General features: G+C 38.6%; 1 protein-coding gene across 5 annotated transcripts in view; it reads left to right on the top strand.

Annotated features, from left to right (window-relative positions):
- Ptchd4 (patched domain containing 4) overlaps positions 1-19525 on the top strand; it is a 154021-nt gene extending 134496 nt beyond the window's left edge. For all 5 annotated transcript variants that reach the window (XM_051204340.1, XM_051204342.1, XM_051204341.1 and 2 more), the window contains one exon: positions 17731-19525. In XM_051204340.1, the coding sequence (XP_051060297.1) occupies positions 17731-19364 (1634 nt within the window). In that variant the 3' untranslated portion in view covers positions 19365-19525. The remainder of the gene's footprint in view (positions 1-17730) is intronic.
- Positions 19526-21121: the final 1596 nt, after the last annotated feature.

Genomic DNA, 21121 nt, shown 5'->3' with positions numbered 1-21121 from the left:
AATATGAAAGTCAAGTTATTAAATTAACAACTCAAAACAGTAATTTAAAAACCAAACATTACTTTAAAAAATTTTGAGACGATAATTTAATTGTTTTTCCCTTCCATTTTCTCCCTCCAAACCCTCCTGCCAACTCTTTCCCATCCCCTCTAACCTCATGGCCTTTGTTTTCACTAATTGTTATTGCATACATGTATGTATATGTATGCACATATATGTTCCTAAAAGTAGCCTGCTTAGTTCATATAATGTTATTTATATACATGTTTTCAGGGTCTTCTCCAGGCAAAATCTCACCAATTAGTTGTCCAGAACAAAATGACCAGCCCTGAAAAACATACATTTATGCACATCAAACATTTTAACACAGTAAGATCCTTGGCTATTACTTTGGTATTTATGTGCTGAGGAATAATGATAAGACAATGCTCAAAGTCTTGGCTTTCTATGATTAAATTGTTATTTTTCTATAAGAATATAAATACAAACACTAACACTCCTAATATCTAGAGTTGACTTGTCTTAGGCAGCATTTATTGGCACTAACTCTAGGCATGCACACCACAAACACAAACATATTTCCAGTGTTTTGTTCAGAACTGATGCTGTGGTGAAGCCTTGTGAGGCAATCTGGGGAAGCTATGCTACAGAGGTGCTCAATCCGTCGCACCTCTGTTAGTAAGTTTATTTTTGCAGATTTTAGTGTCCTTAATCTTGTATTATTTTTTCATTCTTGCATGTTCAGAAACATTTTATTTTTACCAAATTTTACAGAACCCCCATGTTCAGTTAACCATGTGAAGGGTCCTTCAGGCACTAGCCAATAGAAAATAAACTTAAGTGTATCCAAATCAAAAGGGTGAATTTAAAATATTTTTATGTAACTATGACATGATTTTTACAGAAAATTCTAAAGAGTACTCTAAAAAGACATTAGAACTAATATAAAAGTGCATTGTTTTCAGAATAAAATATCAGTACACTGAAATGTGTTTTATATGGTAACAATAAATAATGCCAAAATGAGGTCAAGAAAATAGTTGCACGTATTGTGACATTAAAGAGAATAAAATCTGCCAAGATAAATTCACAAAAATAAATGTACCATGTCCTCTCTTTTTAGTTTTTACTAAAACCAAAACCAAAATAAGCAAGCAAAAACTCTGCTGAATGAAATTAAAATACAAATAAGTAGAAAGGATGCTTCATGTTTACAGACCAGAAGACAATACTGTTGATCTCTGAGTTCAGTGCAATCCTTGCCAGAATCCACAGTGCCCTTGTTGAGGAACAGACAAAGTCATCTTAAATTCCATACAGAAAGGCAAGTGTCTCAGGCTAGCTAAATCAATGTTGAGTAAAAGAAGCAAGAGAGAGAAAATTATTCTTTCAGATTTCCAATTTTACTATAAAATCAAGGTGATAAGAGATGGAGAGATGGCTCAGTAGTTAGAGTCTTTGATGCTCTCCCAGTAGAACCAAGTTTGATTCCTAGAACACAAGGTAAGGGGTTTCAACCACCTCTGGTTACCGCTCCAGAGGACAGATGCCCTCTCCCAGCCGCCTCAGTCACATGTACTCACATGCACATACCCCTTGTCCTAGATTTCTTCTCTGTTGCTGTGATACAACACCAACCAAGACAAACGTATAGAAGAAAATGCTTATTTTATCCTGCAGTTTTCACTTCCTCATAGAGAGATGCCAAGGCAGGAATTCAAGGCTGAAGCTTAAAGCAGAAAGCACAGGAGAATGTTACTTGCTGGCTTGTAGCTCACATTCAGCTACATTGATAATCCAGACCAACCTGCCTAAGGAAGGCACCACTCATAGTGGCAAGGGCCCTCCTACATCAAATAGCAGTCAAGAAAATAACCCAAGATCGTGCCCACAGACCAATCTGATGGAAGAAATTCTTCAGTTGAGGTTGCTTCTTCCCAGATGTGTCAAACTGATAACAATGATGAGTCATCACAACTCTACACATACACAGAATTAAGAATCCTGTAAATTATAGCCATTTAAACATGATGATACTGACACAAAGACAGATACATAAACCAAGGGAATGGAATGAAGATTTAAGTAGGAAGTCCTTACATATGTAGTCAATTGACTCTGACAAAAAAAAAATTAAAAATTAAATAAAAACAATTTGGAAAAGTAGTCCTTTCAACCAATGTTTCTGAAACATCTGGAAAACCACACGAAAAAAAAAAAACATTGAAAATAAACTAGATTATAGAGCATGATGGTGCGTGCCTGTAATCCCAAGCACCGGGAGGGAAAGAAGGAGGATTGCTGCAAGATCAAGGGCAGCCCATCCTACATACTGAGTTCCAGACTACCCAGGACTATGTAACGAGACCCTGTATCAAAACTCAAAATCTGGTGTAGACCCACACGTAAGAGCTAATGCCTAAAACCAGTGGAGCACATAAGAGCTAAGTGACCTTGGCTGTGGAAAGTGTTTTTAGAGCCTACAAACAAGCAAAGGTGAGCAAATTGAACTTACCAAAATCAAAAATACTTACGTTTCAAAAGATACCAACCACCAAGGTTAGAATGTGTGCACATAGTCACCAACCATTTATCTGCTTAGATATGCATATGAGATCATATTTGCAGAAAACACATCTGCTAAGGTATGTTTTACACCAGAGCAGTTTTATAGATAGAGTGTCTACTTAGTATGTGCAAGGCTCTGAACTTAATCTCTTGAAGACAGATGATAGACCACATACAGACAGAATTGTGTCTAAGCTATCCAAAAAGAAATACTATAGCCTACTAATAAAATGTCAATTAGCTCAAGCTCCAGTGTGGGAAATGGACTCAATCTGATTTTTTTGTACTTAACAAATTTACCCATAAAATATTGTACCAGCTCTACACTCCACAAATACCCCTTTTATACCTGAAGGATGCTTCAACAACACTGCTGGAAAATACAAATAAGACCGTCTCAGTTGGACTGGTAGCTATGGCTGAATATCATGTAGGTGTCATCTGTGTTACAATGAAATAGGACATGATGGCCCTGAAGAAGGCACTAAGTTCCAGTATCTGAAGCGTATGATGTAGCAGAACAGTTCACACACAAGCAAACATTGGCAACTTTAAGGTGACCGATTTCCATTCCAAATATGGATGAACATTCCATACTTCAGATAGTCCTGGATCATGACATACCATTTGGAAGGATACAAAATACATCCACAGATGTGAGGGGAAGATTGACTGTATTCTCAGATTGTGCCATGACTTTCATATGGTAAGTTCTTAGTTATTACTTGTCCATTCATTGGCTAGTTCCTTTGAGAGCTGAGCTATTTCATTGAAGATTCTCATGCCAGCATTCATAAGGAATCTCAGAATATGTCAATGTCAAGGGGAAACAAATGTTATAAGCCTCTAATGTCCTATTTATTACACTCAGAGGTCCTATATGAACATACAACTAGCACCTCCCAGATCAATACCGATCCACCAATAAAAATGCTGATTAGCATGAACTCAGCGGCTGATTACAATGTCTGAAGGGCAGTAGCAAAGGTGTTGTGTGGTTCTTAATCATGCTCATCAGTACCGCAAGACAGATACTTGAATCTGTTTCTGCATGTGAAGAAGCAAATTGCACAGTAACTTCTTTTGGAAAACCATCAAGTGAGAAATAAATACAGCTGGGACTTGAATCTGGGTTTTCACACTCTAATTTGAACTTGATTCCCCTTTTCACACTGCTTTCTGCCCCCACCCCTTATTTTCATTCTCTTCCTTTAGGAATTAGCCTCAAATATTTTCTTGCACATCTTCTGCTCATAAACTTGCATTGTAATAAGGCCAAGGTACTTGGTGGACTTAGTTGCAGACCATGGCGACAGACTTCAGAAAACTGTGCTGGGAAGGGGTCTTTTCAACTGACAAGGAAACCTGTACTTGGCAGAAGTACATCCAGATGCCAATACTCCGTAATTTCTAAAAGGACCTGCTGAACCCATTACTCCACTCTAGGAGTAACGCCGGTTTGATCTGTGAGTCAGAGAATAGTTAGTCTAGAAAGTTCCCTTGCTGCTTATCTCCTGTCAGATAACAGCTCGGTAGGCTTATTCTGAATAGCAGCACACATGGAAATACCTCAATAAGTGAATGCAGTCAACTAAAAACCATTGTTTTTCATTATTTTTCTCCACAACTAACTTCTAAAGACAAAAAGAAAATTCAAAACAGAAAAAAAAAAATCTAAACCTACTTTACACCTGGTTCAAATTCAACCTTTGCCTCTCAAAATTAACACAAAGTATTTTCTTTTCTTTTTCTGTTTTATTTATTGTTTCACAACCCAACCACAGTTTCCCCTCCCTCCTCTCCTCCCATTCTCTCTTCCTACCTTCCGTCCACCCACCCCCTCTTCAATCCACTCTTCCTCTGTTTCTGTTCTGAAAGGGGCAGGGCTCCCATGGGTATCAGCAAAGCACAGCATATCAAGTTGCAGTAAGACTAAGAACCTCTGCTTGTATTTAAGCCGGCAATGCAGCTCAGTATGAGGAATAAGTTCCCAAGAGCCAGCCAAAGCATTAGGGACAGCCCCTGTTCTTACTGTTAGGAGTCCCAACAATAGACAAAGCTACACAACTGTCTCGTATATGTAGAGTGCCTAGGTCAGTCCCATGCAGACTTCCTGGTTGTTGGTTCAGACGCTGTGAGTTTTATGAGCCAAGATTGTCGTTTCTGTGGATTTTGTTGTGATGTCCTTGACCCCTCTGGTTCCTACAATGCTTCCTCCCTCTCTTCAACAGGATTCCCTGAGCTAGGCCTGTTTGGCTGTGGGTCTCTGAATCTGTCTCCATCAGTTCTCTGGTGACAATTGTGGCAGTCATCAATCTGGTCACAGGAGATGGCCAGTTCAGGCTACACATCCACTATTTCTAGGAGTCTTAGCTGAGGTCATCCTTGTAGAATTGTGGGAGTTTCTCTCATATCAGGTTTCTACCTGACCTCAAAGAGCACACCTTCCTTCCAAGCATCTCCTTCAGTACTCTCCACCCATACCTACCCCCAGCATCCAAGTATTTTCTGACACATCTTTTGATAAACTGACTTTACAGTAAAGCGTAGCCGAGAAGTGCACTTGAGGACAGACCTCAAGACGCTGGCTGAAGGATAGTCTTTTGCAGTGAAAGGGGGGCCTGCTCTTGGCTGAGATGCATGCAGTGGCTCACACAGCTCCACACCTTTACCAGCAATACCTAACATTCTGATGAGCACTAGCTATGTGCCAGGTAAATTTGCACTGAGTCATGTGTATATTCCTCTTAACATATTAACCTTTCAAAGGTTAGTGCTCTTCTCTTTACAGCTTAGCAAAGAGAACCCAAAATAGCCCATTTTCCCACGGCCACACATCTGGTAGATTACAGTGAGGGCACTTAAGTGGATGAGGCCCTGTAGCAAGGCCCCAAATTCTATTACTTCCCAATTGTTGGGGCATGAAGTAGAGTGACTTCTCGGTGGATTACTTCCCTTTTTCTTTTTCTAAGGATGAATGCAATGGAGAGGATATAGATCTAATGCACTTAAGACAGACCTTCTCCAATAAAGTTAATTCACCTCTAAAAAGGAAACCAAAAAGGAAGTTCTGGTTCACTAATTTAATGACTACTCAAGTGACTGGAGCCATGTCATGCCCGAGCTTCCTGGTTAAATGAGTGTCCATGGGCAATGAGCCATATTATTCAGAGGTGATCGCAAAAGAGGAGGAAATAATTAAAAAAAAAAAAAAAACTCACTCTGGTATCTGGAATTCCCCCAACACACTTTTCCTTTAAAGTGTGATGCTTTTACCAAATATCCATGTGCAACTCTGAAAATATTCTCTCTTGAATAATATGCAATAGAAACTGAGGTGGTGCCTAATTTAAACTTTCCAAGTAAGATTCCTTTCATTTCAAAGGCATTTTCTAATGATTAGATCAGACACATTTTTTAAGCATTCTATGTTACAAAAAATCTTAAGTCATCCTCCATTTTACTCTTCTAGAATAAAAAAAAAAAATCCCCAAAGCCGGCAATTAATGAACTGTTAAATTCAGACATATGGCATATGGATGTGATATGATTTTCAAATGGGACAAATAGAGGTTATTAAACTTCAAAGTGATGGCATTTTCTTGTTTTTTTTTTTTTTTTTTTTTTTTTTTTGTGGAAGGCACTCAGGAGGAAAAAAAAAACCTTCAAATGAGTAACTTAAATTTTCTAATCAATTCCTGTACTTTAAATGTCGTTAGCTCATTAAACACTAATGTTATTTTAATTTTTCATTCCTCTAAGTTCTCTCTTATGTCCTACTGAAAACGATCCTTTATTCTGAGTCTTGGCTTTGTAAAATGTATGTTTGTGTTTAGCTTGCACACTACCAGTCTGTCCCTGTTCAGTCTAACGTTCTCCCAACTGAGCTATTTCGGTGCTGTGTCAATCTGTCCCTCTTAACTGCAGGTTCTCTGCTCTGCTGTGCATTCCTCTATCCACTTTCTCCCTAAAGCATTGAGTCTTTGGTTCAGTTGATTCCCAGAGCCCTCCCGTAATAATGTCTGGGTGATGCTCATGCTCTTCCCAAATCATCACCCTTCCCAAAGGCCCAGTTCGCTTTCTCTTTTTAATGAGAACAAACTGAAACATTACTTCCTGGGCAAGTCCTGTCTCTTCTTTTTGGTAAGATTTGGATATGTCAGTCATCCTTGGCTTTCCTCTCACTAAATGTTTCTGGTTATAACACCTGCCCTCAGAGAAGCCAGCTTATAAAACAATAATAAATCTTTAATATATTCCATTTCCCCAAAATAAGATTGATCACAAAGTGCCGATGGACTCAAGCCAAAGACCACCAAACATACCAGGATAATTTTACAAATTTAGGGGATGACAGTGAGGAAAGTAGGCATTACTGAGATGCAGGAGCATTTGAGAAAGGATATATTTGAATGAACTCACTTAATTGTTTCTGCAAGCACTATAGGATTTGAAAGAGGGCTCGAAAGGATATAGTGTGCTACTGTTGAGAAGAAGGGAAAATTCTCACTCAGGGCCCAGCTAAAACTGCAGTTAGGAAAGAGTCACCTGCCACCCTCATCACTCTTCCTAGGGGGCATTTGGACCATTTTGTACTTCTGAAATATTGTCATGTTTGTATTCATTTATGATAATAGAGGGGATTCATCAAGTCACAAAGTAGTCATGCCTGGTGCTGTTTTGTGAGATTATAGTCAATAGAACAACACTAAACCCAGCCAGCTCATGGGAGGACCCAAGGCCTGTTTATCAGTACCCAGCTACCAGACCTTCTATTTTGCACTCAAATATGTGTATTTATTTTGTATTACTTGAAGGGTATAGAAGTACTGAGAAGAAATGAAAGTAAAGATTCCATGACATGCTTCCTTGGCAGGAAGAACAAAGTCTTCATGGATGCTGTTTCTACGGGGACTTCAGTCCATGGGTGCATCAATGACCCGAGTAGAGGAGAGCTGACAGGAGGGTCCCAGGGATCCCAGCCAGCTCAGCAGTGGCAGTACAACTACCCACAACCAGCACATAAAAAAACCAACATGGCATTCCAGCACCAAGGATTTGGAACATTCCCGATGGCAAGCATTGGAGCCACAGGATCAGCTTGATGATTTAAGCCAAGTGTTTAATAGGATCCAAGCACATGTGAACAAAGGCCCTCCAAGGAAAACTTCACTGCTATCCCATCTTACAAATGAGGGAACTAAAACAAGAAGTTAAAAAAAAATAACAAGGTCATAAAGCTAGGAAGTGAGAGATCTGGGACAAATTCATTAGTCTGCTATGGAGACTATAAAACTAATTACTACGTCAATAATACTACTTACATAATTTTACCAATGTAAGTATGAAACTGCCTTTGACTATTAATAATGCATACATTTATACAGTGTATATGTGTGTGTGTGTAAAAAATGCACATAAACACTAGAAATAAGCAGTGTTTATACAAATGAAACCATAAATAGTGTAAAAAGGTTAAATGTGAACTGTAGAATGAGACTGTTTAAGATACATATAAAACATTAAGGTATATAGAAAACCCACACGTGATTGTTAAGTTCCTTCTTTTAAGCATCTTCAACAAATGGTGCTGGCATAAGTGGATGCTGACTTGTAGAAGACTGCAGATAGACCCATGTCTATCACCATGCACAAAACTTAAGTCCAAATGGAGCAAAGAACTCAACATAAATCCAGCCACACTAAACCTCTTAGAAGAGAAAGTGAGAGGTACAGGAGCCTGCTTCCTGAACATAACACCAGTAGCACAGACACTAAGATCAACAATTGATAAATGGTACCTCCTGAAATTAAAAAGCTTCTGTAATGCAAAGGACACAGTCAACAAGACAAAAACAGCAGCTCACAGAATGGGAAAATATATTTACCAACCCCACATCTGACAGAGGACTGATTTCCAAAATATTCAAAGAACTCAAGAAGCTAGTTACCAAAACATCAAGTAACCCAATTGAAAAGTGGGATATAGAACTAGATAGAGAATTCTCAGTAGAGAAATCTAAAATGGCTGAATGACACTTAGGAAAGTGCTCAACATCCTTAGACATCAGGGAGATGCAAACCAAAACAACTCTAAGATACCATCTTATTCCTGTCGTAATGGGTAAAATTAAAAAAAAAAAAAAAAAAAAAAGCACCAAAGATACTTTATGCTGGAAAGGATGTGGAGAAAGGGGAACACTCCTCCACTGCTGGTGGGAGTGCAAATTCATACAGCCACTTTGGAAATCAGTATGGTGGTTCCTCAGGAAACTGGGAATCAGTCTACCTCAAGATCTAGTAATTCCACTCTAAGGCATACACCCGAAAGATGCTCATACATACAACAAGGACATCTGTTCAGCTACGTTCATAGCAGCCTTCTTTTTGTTATTAAGGAGCTAATAAAATCCATTAACCTCCCTTTATGTGGATTGAATGAGTATTGTTCAGATTCATGCTGATTTCCTCTGGTTCTCTCGTGCCAATCTCACCGTGTATCTGTCAATCACTCTAGGGTGATGGCATTTCAAGAGAAATCTACTTCTACTGCTTAAGGACAATGCCAAAGGGACCTTCAATCAAAACTAAAGCCAGCACATATCCCTGGCTATGGCAGCTTGAAGAATGCCAACCAAATTGCTTTCTACCCTATGCCTTCTGGGTTGATATAAGCACCAAGAGCTTAAATGCCTTGTGCATCTTTCGTGAGCTGAATAACCTTGTGAGACTTGATAACAACCTACTTATTCTAGATGACAGTTAAGGAAAATTTAAATATGTATTGATCACCATAAGGAGGTCAGATACAATGTGGGGCCCAAGGGTGTCACCTCGCCCCTGTGAACTAGATCCCATACACACACATCAAGCATTATTCATCAAGATCATACCTTAGCACAGGCCAGTCTATGGAAGAATTATCTCAATTAAGATTTCCTGTTCCCATTTAGGAATAGGTTTGTGTCAAGTTGACAAAAACCAGTATAGTAGCTAACAAACCCAGAAATACCTGCTAAGGTCTTCCTAAAGCATGCCATCATAAGTTGTATTGATTTCAACCTCAGTTTTTGTGTCTCTCGTGGAGGTGTAAAATTCTCATACTCTAGTGAGAGTCAACCATATTCAAGAAAGAAGGAGATCAACATAGGGATCTTTCCAAGGCAAATGTGGAGAATAACTATAAATATACAGAAGAACTTGGTAGAATGTACCAAGCAGAGAAAAATAATATAGTTGATTCAGTTGAAGTGAATTCTATTAAGATTATTTTCATTTGGTTGGTTGGGTCTGGATAGATTATCTTGATATTCAAAAAAAAAAAATATATATATATATATATATATATATATATATATATATACATATATCATGTGTAATAGCTGGAGATATTTCTCTGTGTTTAAAAGCACTGACTACTCTTGGAGAAGACTCAGGCTCAGTGCCCAGCACCCCAATGACACTTCACAACCATCTGTTGCTCCAGTTCCAGGGTCTCTGACACCCTCATTTGGCCTAACGGGAAAACAGGCATATATAAAGTGCACATCCAGGAAGAACACTCACACACACACACAAAATAAAAATAGTCTTTTTTTAAAAAATGGCATCTGTACAAGTATCCTAGATTGACAAGAGGATAATATTGTTTTGAAAAAGGCCACTTTATGTTTTACTATACGGATATGTTGGAGAGTGTTTACTTGAGACTTGGGTAGGATCATATAGTTCTGGTTCTCATCCTCATCTCACTGAAGATGAAGGTCAGTTTTGTATGCTGTCTGTGTTGCTTTTCTCATTGCTGTTACTACCTAGCCAGAAGCAATTTAACTAAGGAAAGATTCATCGAGTCTTACAGTTTACGATGAGCTACAACCCATTATGGAAGAATAGGTAAAGGTCATAGAACCATGAGGCATCTAGTCACATCACATCTGTATTCAGGAAGCAAAAGCCAGACAGGAAATAGGACCAGGCTGCCAAACATAAAGACCTCTCTCCAGTGACTCACTTTCTCCAACCAGGCTGCATATCCTAATGGTTCTATGCCCTTCTAAAACACTACTGCAAGCTAGAGATGAAGTGCTCAACCATGTGAGCCTTGGGAGAATATTCACATTTATAATAACAGTATATATATATATATATGTGTGTGTGTGTGTGTGTGTGTGTGTGTGTGTGTATGTATATGTATATATACATATACATATATATATTTTAATTAGAAACTATCTCATTTTACATATCAATTCCAGTTCCCGTATCCTTCCATCCTCCCCTCCCCCCTCCCCCCCATGTGTCTAGGCTGAGGGAGTATCCCTCTATGTGGAATTGGCTATTTTTTAAAAACTGAAATATTTGCTTTAGCACTCTTTCACTAATATAATCAAAAACAGGACCCAAATGACCAACTTTTCATGTGTTCCATTGCAAATAGAGGAGTGTATTAACTTGTGATCAGTCATCTATGCTGGCAGACAAGTACGTTTTTATTACTGTGAGCTGCTTTGTTTTGACTTAGAAAGAAGTGTCCACAGTATCCCTTAAGACTTTCAGGATATTCGGTACATACATATGTAAGCACAAATCTGTTGTTTCCATTCATCTCTCTCCTCAAATTATTCTGCCAGCTCCTCTTCCTCTCCACTCAAAGAGCCCCCATTTCTTCTTCCATGAAATGTTGCCAAAGGAGATGTCAATCATTGGATGATGGCCCAAGTGTGTTACTTATTATATTATCCCATATGCTTTTCAAATGTGTACTAACATAATTCAAGAAAATCATGATCAAAGTTGGCCAGTATTAAATAAAATGTATTTTTGACACTAGCTTATTAATAATTTGCTACTGAACAAACTGATCTCTGGTGAGAGAAAAATAATCACAATTTTATGCACACATGCACATATACTGCCTTAGTTTTTGTTTCCTGTTGCTATAATAAACACCCTGACAAAAGTAACTTTAAGAACAAGAAATATTATTGGTCTACAATTCCAAGTCATAGGTCATCATTGTGGGGAACTCAAGGCAAGAGCCTGAAGATGTCAGTCATATTACAGCCACAGTCAAAAGTGGAGAGAGTAACTGCATTTGCTTGTGCTTACCTCTCTTTCTCTTCTCACAAAGCCCAGGATCCCAAGCCCAGGGAATACCGCCACCCACAGTGGGTGGGTCCTCCTAGATCAATTAGCTTAAGTAGACAATCCTCCACAGGCCAACATGAACTAGATGATTCCTCCTTGAGAGTTTCTTACCAGGCAAAGATTATATCAAGTTGACAACTCTGTGTGTGTGTGTGTGTGTGTGTGTGTGTGTGTGTGTGTGTGTGTGTGTGTGTGTGTGTATGTGTCTGTCTGTCTGTCTGTCTGTCTGTCTGTCTTGGTCTGTCTCGGTCTGTCTGTCTGTCTCTCTCTCTCTCATTGCACTACCGTATTTTCTAATTAGTCAGGACCTTCACTGAAGTTGTTCCTAATTAAGTTTGGCCTTAGATAAGGATGACAATTTTATTAGGAAACTAAGACAAACTACTACTCTGGGCTGGAATAGCAGAAAAAAATATTCTAAGTTCACACCATCATGTAATAAAGCAAGTCACATATTTTATTGATATATCTTCATTTGAGATGATAGTGCCTTGGTCTTGGGTAACATTTAAAATCTGAAGACTCTCAGAGTAAGTAGAACATTAAGAAACAAACCAGGATTGCATAAACACAAGAGGATGTTGTAACTTCTTTTAAGTATTCAGATGATTAAGAAATGCGGCACAAGCATAGACACTAAGTGAAACCAATAAACAAAACACAACAGGTTTTTTTTAAAGCAAGAAAATAAAAGAAAAAACAAACAAATAGAAAAAACAAGCTGTCCATGGTTAACAAACTTGCTAGACAGATCAATAGGTGAGCAAGAGTGAATAATCTCAAATTCTCATTTAACTTTTGTAAGACCCCTGTTCTCTGTGAATGGGTGGATACATTACAGACATATTTATGTAAAAATAGTTAAAATAAATATGATAATAAAATAATTGCTCAAAATTGTTAAGAGAACTTTTCTGTGTTGTAAGATATAAAATACATTATAAACAATTACTGTATAAATTCTACAATTTTTCACTGGAAATGCATCCTGTTTTGTGATCTGGAAAGGGTGATTAATTAAGCAAGTATGTGTGTAAGTAATTTACTTTTATTTCAATTAAACCAATAATTCTCAATTAAGGGCAGTTTTGTTCCTAGAGAGTATATATCAATGTCTGGAGAAATATTTTATTAGCATGACTGTGGGTGTACTGTTGAGATCGAATGAGTAAAGGATAGGAATAAAGCTGGATTTCATTTGCTACAGTGTGCATGACAGTCCCAAAAGTAAAGAATTTCACAGACAAAGGTGTTAATAGTTTTCTGATTGGTAAATCCTGCCATTAAACAAGTAAAGATTCACCAAGTATTCATTTCTCCATGTAATACTTATATTATTTACTATTTCCTTGAGAATTCAATAGGATGTGTTTTGGACATACTCACTCTCACTCCCACAACTACTTCCATATTCACACCTCCTTTTCTTACCAGGCAAATCTGTGCCCTGTTTCCTCCCTCATCATGATCAGTGTGTGCTACCATGTGGTCCTTCTTTGGAGCACATTCATCTCACCAGGGTTAGACTGTTAGGGAAAAGTAATCCTTACTCTCCTAGCACCCAGCAATTGTCAATCATTTCCCAGCTCGGCACGGAAATGCATGCCCAGCTCCCCTCACCATTCTGGAATTTGGTGGGGCTTGGGCTTGCACAGGTATTTTCCATCAGTGCATATCTGTCTGTAGACTTAAACAATTTAATTGCTTTTGGGGGGGGGTGTTGTTGTTGTTGTTTGAGGCAGGATTGCTCTGCAGCTTTGGAGCCTGTCCTGGAACTCACTCCATAGACTACACTAGCCTCGAACTCACAAAGACCCACCTGTCTCTTCCTCCTGGGTACTGGGATTATAGGCATGCATCACCACCACCTTTAGTGTTTATTTTTAAACATAAAAATCGAATGAGTTCTTGAATTGTCATAAAGGTAATACATACATATGTATGCACACATGTGCCTTTATGATGATATATACTGTATATATTTAAGATACATATTCAAGGACTCAGTTTATTCAGGCTGTTTCCACTTACTTTATTTTTGCAAGGATTTATGGTATAAATGGTACCTACCCCCAAATCACTTTGGCCAATTCTTATCTTGAATATGACCCTGCATCTTTATTTATTCAGAAATAATAATAGTTTTGTCACAATGACATTTTTGTTGCATGAATATACATTGTTGCAATAATATACAGGTATATTAGAAGATAAGATCTGTTTCTTTCAGAATCATATGAGTCAAAATGGCCTGAAGTGACTTACATGTAGAGAAAGATTTCCTTCTTTGCCTTTGCATCTTATATGTTGGCTTATTTAAAAGCTCTACATGGATGTATTTGGGTTTATATAACATTAAACAGTATGCAGCTCTTCTGGGTAGAATCAATATGGATAAAATTGTGTGTATATGTAAATAATTTATGATAATTAATTTGTGATAAAAAATATGTTCGAGGGTTTATCGATAGTCAAGAATTCAGAGGTAAATGGGCTGCAGATGTGGAGTCGGTGGGTAGAATGCCTGCCTAACGTGCACAAAGAGCCTGGTATAATCTTCAGCACTGCTTAGTGGTTCATGTGGTGAGTTACAGCACTAGAGATATGGGAAAAAAGAGGCTTGGAGTTCACAGTCATCCTTGGTTATGTAGAAAATCCTGGCCAGCTTTTGCTACATGAGACCCTGTCTCAAAAACAAAAGGTGTTAATGGATATGTCATAGATGTCTTTAATGGTCTCATATATTCTGCGTAAAAATGTTTTTCAGAAAAAAAAATTGACATACAATTTACTTCCTAACTTTGAATATGCACCCTAACTGGAATAGAATTTATCCTGAGAATTATTTTTGTTCCATAGCAAATTGGCTTGTGGCTGAGGACTTAAATAAGTGAATAATTATTCAAGTAAGATTTTAGGAAACATAACAATGTCAGTTGTGTCAAAGAGGATTGAGCTGACCTTAAGCAGACTAATGAGCACAAGAAGCAATGAGAGACACAGAAAACTGGATGATCAAAACTGAGACGGAAAGACTGGTCATAGCCATATTTGTGAAACCATAAACAAACAGCCATTGCTGGTGTAGCCAGTGAGTTTGAACTGCTAAGAAGTGACCTAGTGGTGTGACAATTAGAAGAGTGAGTATCATGGGACAACCTTATAAAAAAGCTACACCATACCTACTAATAAGATAAACGTGCTGTGTCCAGAGATCAAAATATTATTCTCAATGAATATGTAAACTTAACAGAACGATCATCACTGCCCCACACATAGAGACTTTTGTACTACATAAAGCAAAAATCTGCCCTACATAGGCTATCTAAAGCTCCACTAAAATGACCATTAGCAAAGGCAAGCCAAATTTAGTCTCAGCACTGTGTGGCTTTTCCATCCCTAGTGACTACAAAGAAAACTAATGTCCTCGTTTCCAAAGAAAGGTGCTATATATAATTAAAGTCTTATTTCAATGACTCTAACCACTATCATAACAGATTTTGCTGTCAAAGAGAGAAAGAATTCCTCTTAGTCAATGAGTCTTGCAGAAGAAACAAATGAACAATCATTGTTGTTTGTTTCATCAGCATTTTTCAACACCAGTGTTCACCTTATTATTATACCAGAGAAGTAAAAAAGGAATATGCCTCCAAAAATATTTTTAATCCTGCCTTTTCCCCATCTGCAGTTTCATAACACTTTCTACTTGATAGGCTAACATCTTTCCTGACAGGATACTCAGAAATGACACCAAAGGCTTTATGATGGAGGTAAGAACTCTACTGCTTAATTCCCTTTAGTAGTTATTTATAATTAATGACTAACAGCTCCCCAAAGAGAGCTGATATGCTTTGAAACAAAGATTAACCTCATATATTCTTAAATTTATACATACTATCATCAAATAAATTTATGAAGCATGACTCATTGGATATCCATTAAAAAGGTTATAAATGCTCACTGTCCTCCAATGCATCCCTGTTCTGGGAGGAGGTCAACCACATCTAACAAATTCACATGAGGCCTCCAGAGGAAGCCTGTGGCTCTTCCAGGTGACTCCATGATGCGGTTTAGGATAAAACACCTTTTGAATTTGCAATTGTCTCCTTAGATGATTTCCAGTTCCACTGAATTGTCTAGCATGGTGTCATATGAACACCATAGTTGAAAAACACTCTAGAAAATAAGTCTGAAATAAAAGGAAGGAAGGAAATGAATACGGGAAATCAAGTCACACAATCTAACACCAATACAAGCCCAGAGCACTTGTACTAAGATTGTAGCAATTGCAGTGTCTTCTGCTAAACAGTGCTAACTGAATCATGAATGAAGCTCTTAATTAACTCCAGTATCTAGGTAAAATACAAGGGTCTTAATTCAGACTTTTGTGAACTAGGTCATTCTGTGTTTTTCAATGTCATCATTGTCTAATGCACTTCTTGGAGAACAACCCAGGCACAGCTCACAGGACTGGTTCATGTTTGGAATTGCTATGCCTACAACAGGAAGGGTAATCTATGAAGATTTCAACCCAGGCAGAAAGTTACCACTGCAAATATTGTGGGTGATGATTGACAGGCCAGATTCTAGAATATGGAGGAAAGGGGGAAAATTCCAATTGCAGTTTAATATCTTTGCTTTTACAGCTGCTTTCTTCTTCTGCTAATAAGAAAGTAATTTTTCTTAAAACCCCTCAATTTCTTGAAAGTAACCAGGCACAGCCAAGAGCAGATACCAGATTTTCAAGTAATATTTGTTGACTAAATCTTTTACCCATTCATTTTATATGCGATATATATCAGAGGGTGCCCAGAAATTGGTTAGAAAGAAGTAATTTTCATCCACGGTCATGAAAAAAGGGTGTTTGTTCAGTCATCAAGGAAATAGAAGCTTCTAAATGTCTCAGAAGAAGCATTTGTGCTGATCTCTAGGCCTGGGTGTCTTTTATGTGACCTAGGAAACTTTTTTCAGTTGCATCCAATATTAACTAATAAAAGTCCTGGAGCTGAAGTGATGGCTCTGCAGTTAAGAGCACATCATACTCTTGCAGAAGACCTGGGCTTGATTCTCAGGACCCACATGATATGCCTCCCAACCACCTGTAACTCCAGTGCCTTCATTCACCACAAACACATAATGAACTTTTTATTTAATTTGCATTTAAATTCATAGGAGGGGTCTGGGAAGATGACTCAGTGGTAGAAGTACCCAATGTTCAAGCAAGAGAACCAGAGTTTGGTGCAGGTCCTCAGAACCTACTTAAATGCTAGGTGAACATGAAGACCCACCTATGGTCTAGCATTGGGAGAAGGAGACGTGAGATCTTTAAGACTAGCTGGCCAGTGAGATAGGACTCATTGGGGAGCTCTGGGTATGACTGAGAGATTCCACCTCAAAAGAATAAGGATAGAGAACTATCAAAAGCATTCCTGAACTCAACTTTAAGCCCTCACCAGCACACGTATGCACATGCATCAGCATACATATGTAAACACAAGCATCCATAAGAAAGAGAAAAATAACAGAAAGAAAACCTATATAAATTGGTAATGAGCATATTATCACCACTATTTTTTTAAAAGTAGATAGTGTTTGATGTCATCTGGAATTCAATACATTAGCACAATAATCCATTTCAAAGGACTGTGGATGAGTTAGCCAAGCACACACATTGATATTAGAGATTCAGGTGACAGCTTTTGCTCTTGACAACTTAGGATGACTGAGCATACAGGAAGAAAATATCGTGTGGATACAGCATTACATCTGCAACTCTTCAGGCAAATAGAATAGATAATGAATATATTTTGTTCAGAATAGCAATAAACTCAGTCTTTATTCAAGTGTAAACAGGGATGAATATATCCTCTAAGTTGCTAGTAAGAAAAACAAAAAACAAAAACCACTACTTTGAAGAATAGAGTATACATTTAGTATCAATAATTTACATAGAAATCCACTTGAACCACGGGTGGAAATAAAAGCAACTATTCTGTTTCTTTCTCTTAACATTAGGTCATGGAACAAAAGGAGTATTTGAGCTTCTATCTGGATGGCGGAGAACCAAAGAGAACTTACCCTTCAAGGACAGGGTAGCAGATGCCTATTCTGATGTGATGGTCACCTACACCATGACCAGCTCCCTGTACTTCATCACGTTTGGTATGGGTGCCAGCCCCTTCACAAACATAGAGGCAGTGAAGATCTTCTGTCAGAATATGTGTGTCTCTATTCTATTGAACTACTTCTACATTTTCTCTTTCTTTGGCTCTTGCCTGGTCTTTGCTGGACAACTAGAACAAAATCGATACCACAGCATCTTTTGCTGTAAGATCCCTTCTGCAGAATACCTGGACCGCAAACCTGTGTGGTTCCAGACAGTAATGAGTGATGGGCACCAACAGACATCCCATCATGAGACAAACCCCTACCAGCACCATTTCATTCAGCACTTCCTCCGAGAACATTACAACGAATGGATTACCAATATCTATGTGAAGCCATTTGTGGTCATCCTGTATCTCATTTATGCCTCCTTCTCCTTCATGGGGTGCTTGCAGATTAGTGATGGAGCTAGCATCATCAATCTACTAGCCAGCAACTCCCCAAGTGTTTCCTATGCCATGGTTCAGCAAAAGTATTTCAGCAACTATAGTCCCGTGATAGGATTCTATGTCTATGAACCCCTTGAGTACTGGAACAGCAGTGTCCAGGAGGATCTGCAGAGGCTGTGTAGTGGGTTCACTGCGGTATCCTGGGTGGAACAATACTATCAGTTTCTGAAAGTCAGCAACATCAGTGCCAATAACAAGACTGACTTCATCAGTATCCTACAAAGCTCGTTTTTAAAAAAGCCAGAATTCCAACATTTTCGGAACGATATCATCTTCTCTAAGGCTGGGGATGAAAACAACATCATTGCTTCTCGCTTGTATCTGGTGGCCAGGACTAGCAGGGACAAGCAGAAGGAAGTCATAGAAGTTCTGGATAAGTTGAGGCCCCTGTCTCTCTCAAAAAGCATCCGGTTCATCGTGTTTAACCCTTCCTTTGTTTTCACAGACCATTACAGTTTGTCAGTCACTGTACCTGCCTTGATCGCAGGCTTTGGGGTACTCCTGGTGTTAATCCTGACTTTCATCCTAGTGATCCACCCTCTGGGAAACTTCTGGCTCATTCTTAGCGTCACCTCAATTGAGCTGGGTGTTCTGGGCTTAATGACCTTGTGGAATGTCGACCTGGATTGCATTTCTATCTTGTGCCTTATCTACACTTTAAATTTTGCCATTGACCACTGTGCACCACTGCTTTACACGTTTGTATTAGCAACTGAGCACACCAGGACCCAATGTATAAAACGCTCCCTGCAAGAGCATGGGACAGCCATTTTGCAAAACATGACTTCTTTTCTTATTGGGTTGGTCCCCCTCCTATTTGTGCCTTCAAACCTGACCTTCACACTGTTCAAATGCTTGCTGCTGAGCGGGGGTTGCACACTTCTGCATTGCTTTGTTATCTTACCTGTGTTCCTAACCTTTTTCCCTCCTTCCAAAAAGCACCACAAGAAAAAGAAACGTGCCAAGCGAAAGGAGAGAGAGGAAATTGAATGCATAGAAATTCAAGAGAACCCTGATCACGTCACCACAGTTTGAGGGTTGGAGGCCCTTTCATTTCCAGAGTTGCACAACGATGCAGGGCAAGTGAATCTCAGACCTCAGCTGCTTGGGCTGGCCGGTGGTAACAAGGCAAGTCAGATCAAGAGTGCATTATTCATGTCACATCCAAGGGTCCTTCTTCCTGTGGGGGGGGGGGGGGATAAAAGGAGGGAAAGTTCTTTGCAACCTTGTTCTCCCTGAGAGATAAAGTTCCAGACATTGATCTTAGAGCTTTGCCAAGGAACGGCTGGATCGTGTGTTAAGGCAGAAGGCTGGAAGACCTAAAGATTCAAAAGAAATACTTAGAAGAAATGAAGAAGATAGTAGGTGGTCTCCAGATAGATGGAAAGACATAGAAAGTGTCTGTCGAAATTGCTGTGTCACTTTTCATGTTTGTCTTTTGAACAGGTCAGCCAAAGGAAACCTATGCACATGGGAAGTACATATTTAATCCTGTCTAAACCAAAGGACCACCCGATCCATCTTTTGTGTACATATAAGGATACAGATACTTATATTTGTCTTTAGTGTATATTGGCGTTTAGGTGAAGGAAGGTGTCCATTTGCAGGTAGGCTGGCCTTTCTCTAGAAAATCAAATCAGCTTTAGCCTAATATATAAGCTCATTAGAGGTGATGCAAAACATAAATGGCCACTTAAAATCAATTCAACCATCTAGACAGCAAGATTATTTTCAACTGTGTGATAACAAAATAAACAGAAATTTGAATCCATTAAATTCTACATGTCATGTTGATGGTCGTTGAGATTCTAACTTTGGGATGACTTCACAAAAAAAGAAATCAAAACATATTTGAGCTAATCAGCATCTAGAGGAATGTCCAAAACCTAAAAATGGTTGAGATGGCTTATCATTGCCTTTAACATTTCTGTGTTTTTGGAAGGGCAGCATGGCTGCTTTTGGATACCTCACCCACCTGCAAATGAGCACTTTAAGCATATTGTCCTTGCATACATATGTAAGGGTACACGGTGTATGTGTGAGAAAGAGAATGAGTTAACATTCCACTGTTACACGTTCTTATTTTAGATGGTTAAAATACGCAACTGTGGCATATAGCAATTAACACAGGAGAAAGAAAAGACACTGGAAACTTGGAGAGTAAAACAGGCCAAAGCCATTTATCATTCCAGCATGAGAAAAACTTGCCAACTCTATAGACTATAGTATGTTCCTTGAAATAAATTTGGGGCATTAGCCCAGGCCATGACCATTATGACGGTAGTTATCATAATCCCTGCAGCATTGTTTTGTAGTGTCTTGCAGTTATCATTGTCTTGTTAACTAGAAAGTAAGCTCCTACAGCAAGTGTGGCTGTCTGTAAGGGCCGTACTTGCCATGTGTAATTGCTGCTGGATTCTTTATATTAAAAAAAAAAATACTAAGCCAAATGTTTCCATTGAGTTAGTGTCTAAGTCTGTGCCCCGGCCTGGTAAGGTCATTCATGTTGGAGAAAGTTACTAGAAAAGTCCTTTTCCATGCCAAGTAGGGACCTAAGAAGCAATTTAATTCCAGGTAGAATAAAACAAAAGCCCAACACTTATACAATCTGCTAACAAGCTCCTTTTCCTGAAGAAAGTTGGTATTCTCCACCAACTTGGGTTGTGTAATTTAATTGCATTAATAATATTAATAGCCTTAAATGGGAAAACATGACTAGAACTCTTAGAAAATTTATTATCTAAGTGAAGCAAGAGTTCTGCTCTGTAAACCATACAGATTTTAAAATAGAC

Source organism: Phodopus roborovskii, unplaced genomic scaffold (assembly GCF_943737965.1).
Source record: "Phodopus roborovskii unplaced genomic scaffold, PHOROB, whole genome shotgun sequence".
Taxonomy (NCBI): domain Eukaryota; kingdom Metazoa; phylum Chordata; class Mammalia; order Rodentia; family Cricetidae; genus Phodopus; species Phodopus roborovskii.
The sequence above is the reverse complement of the archived record's forward strand: the minus strand, read 5'-3'. Positions and strand labels throughout refer to the sequence as shown.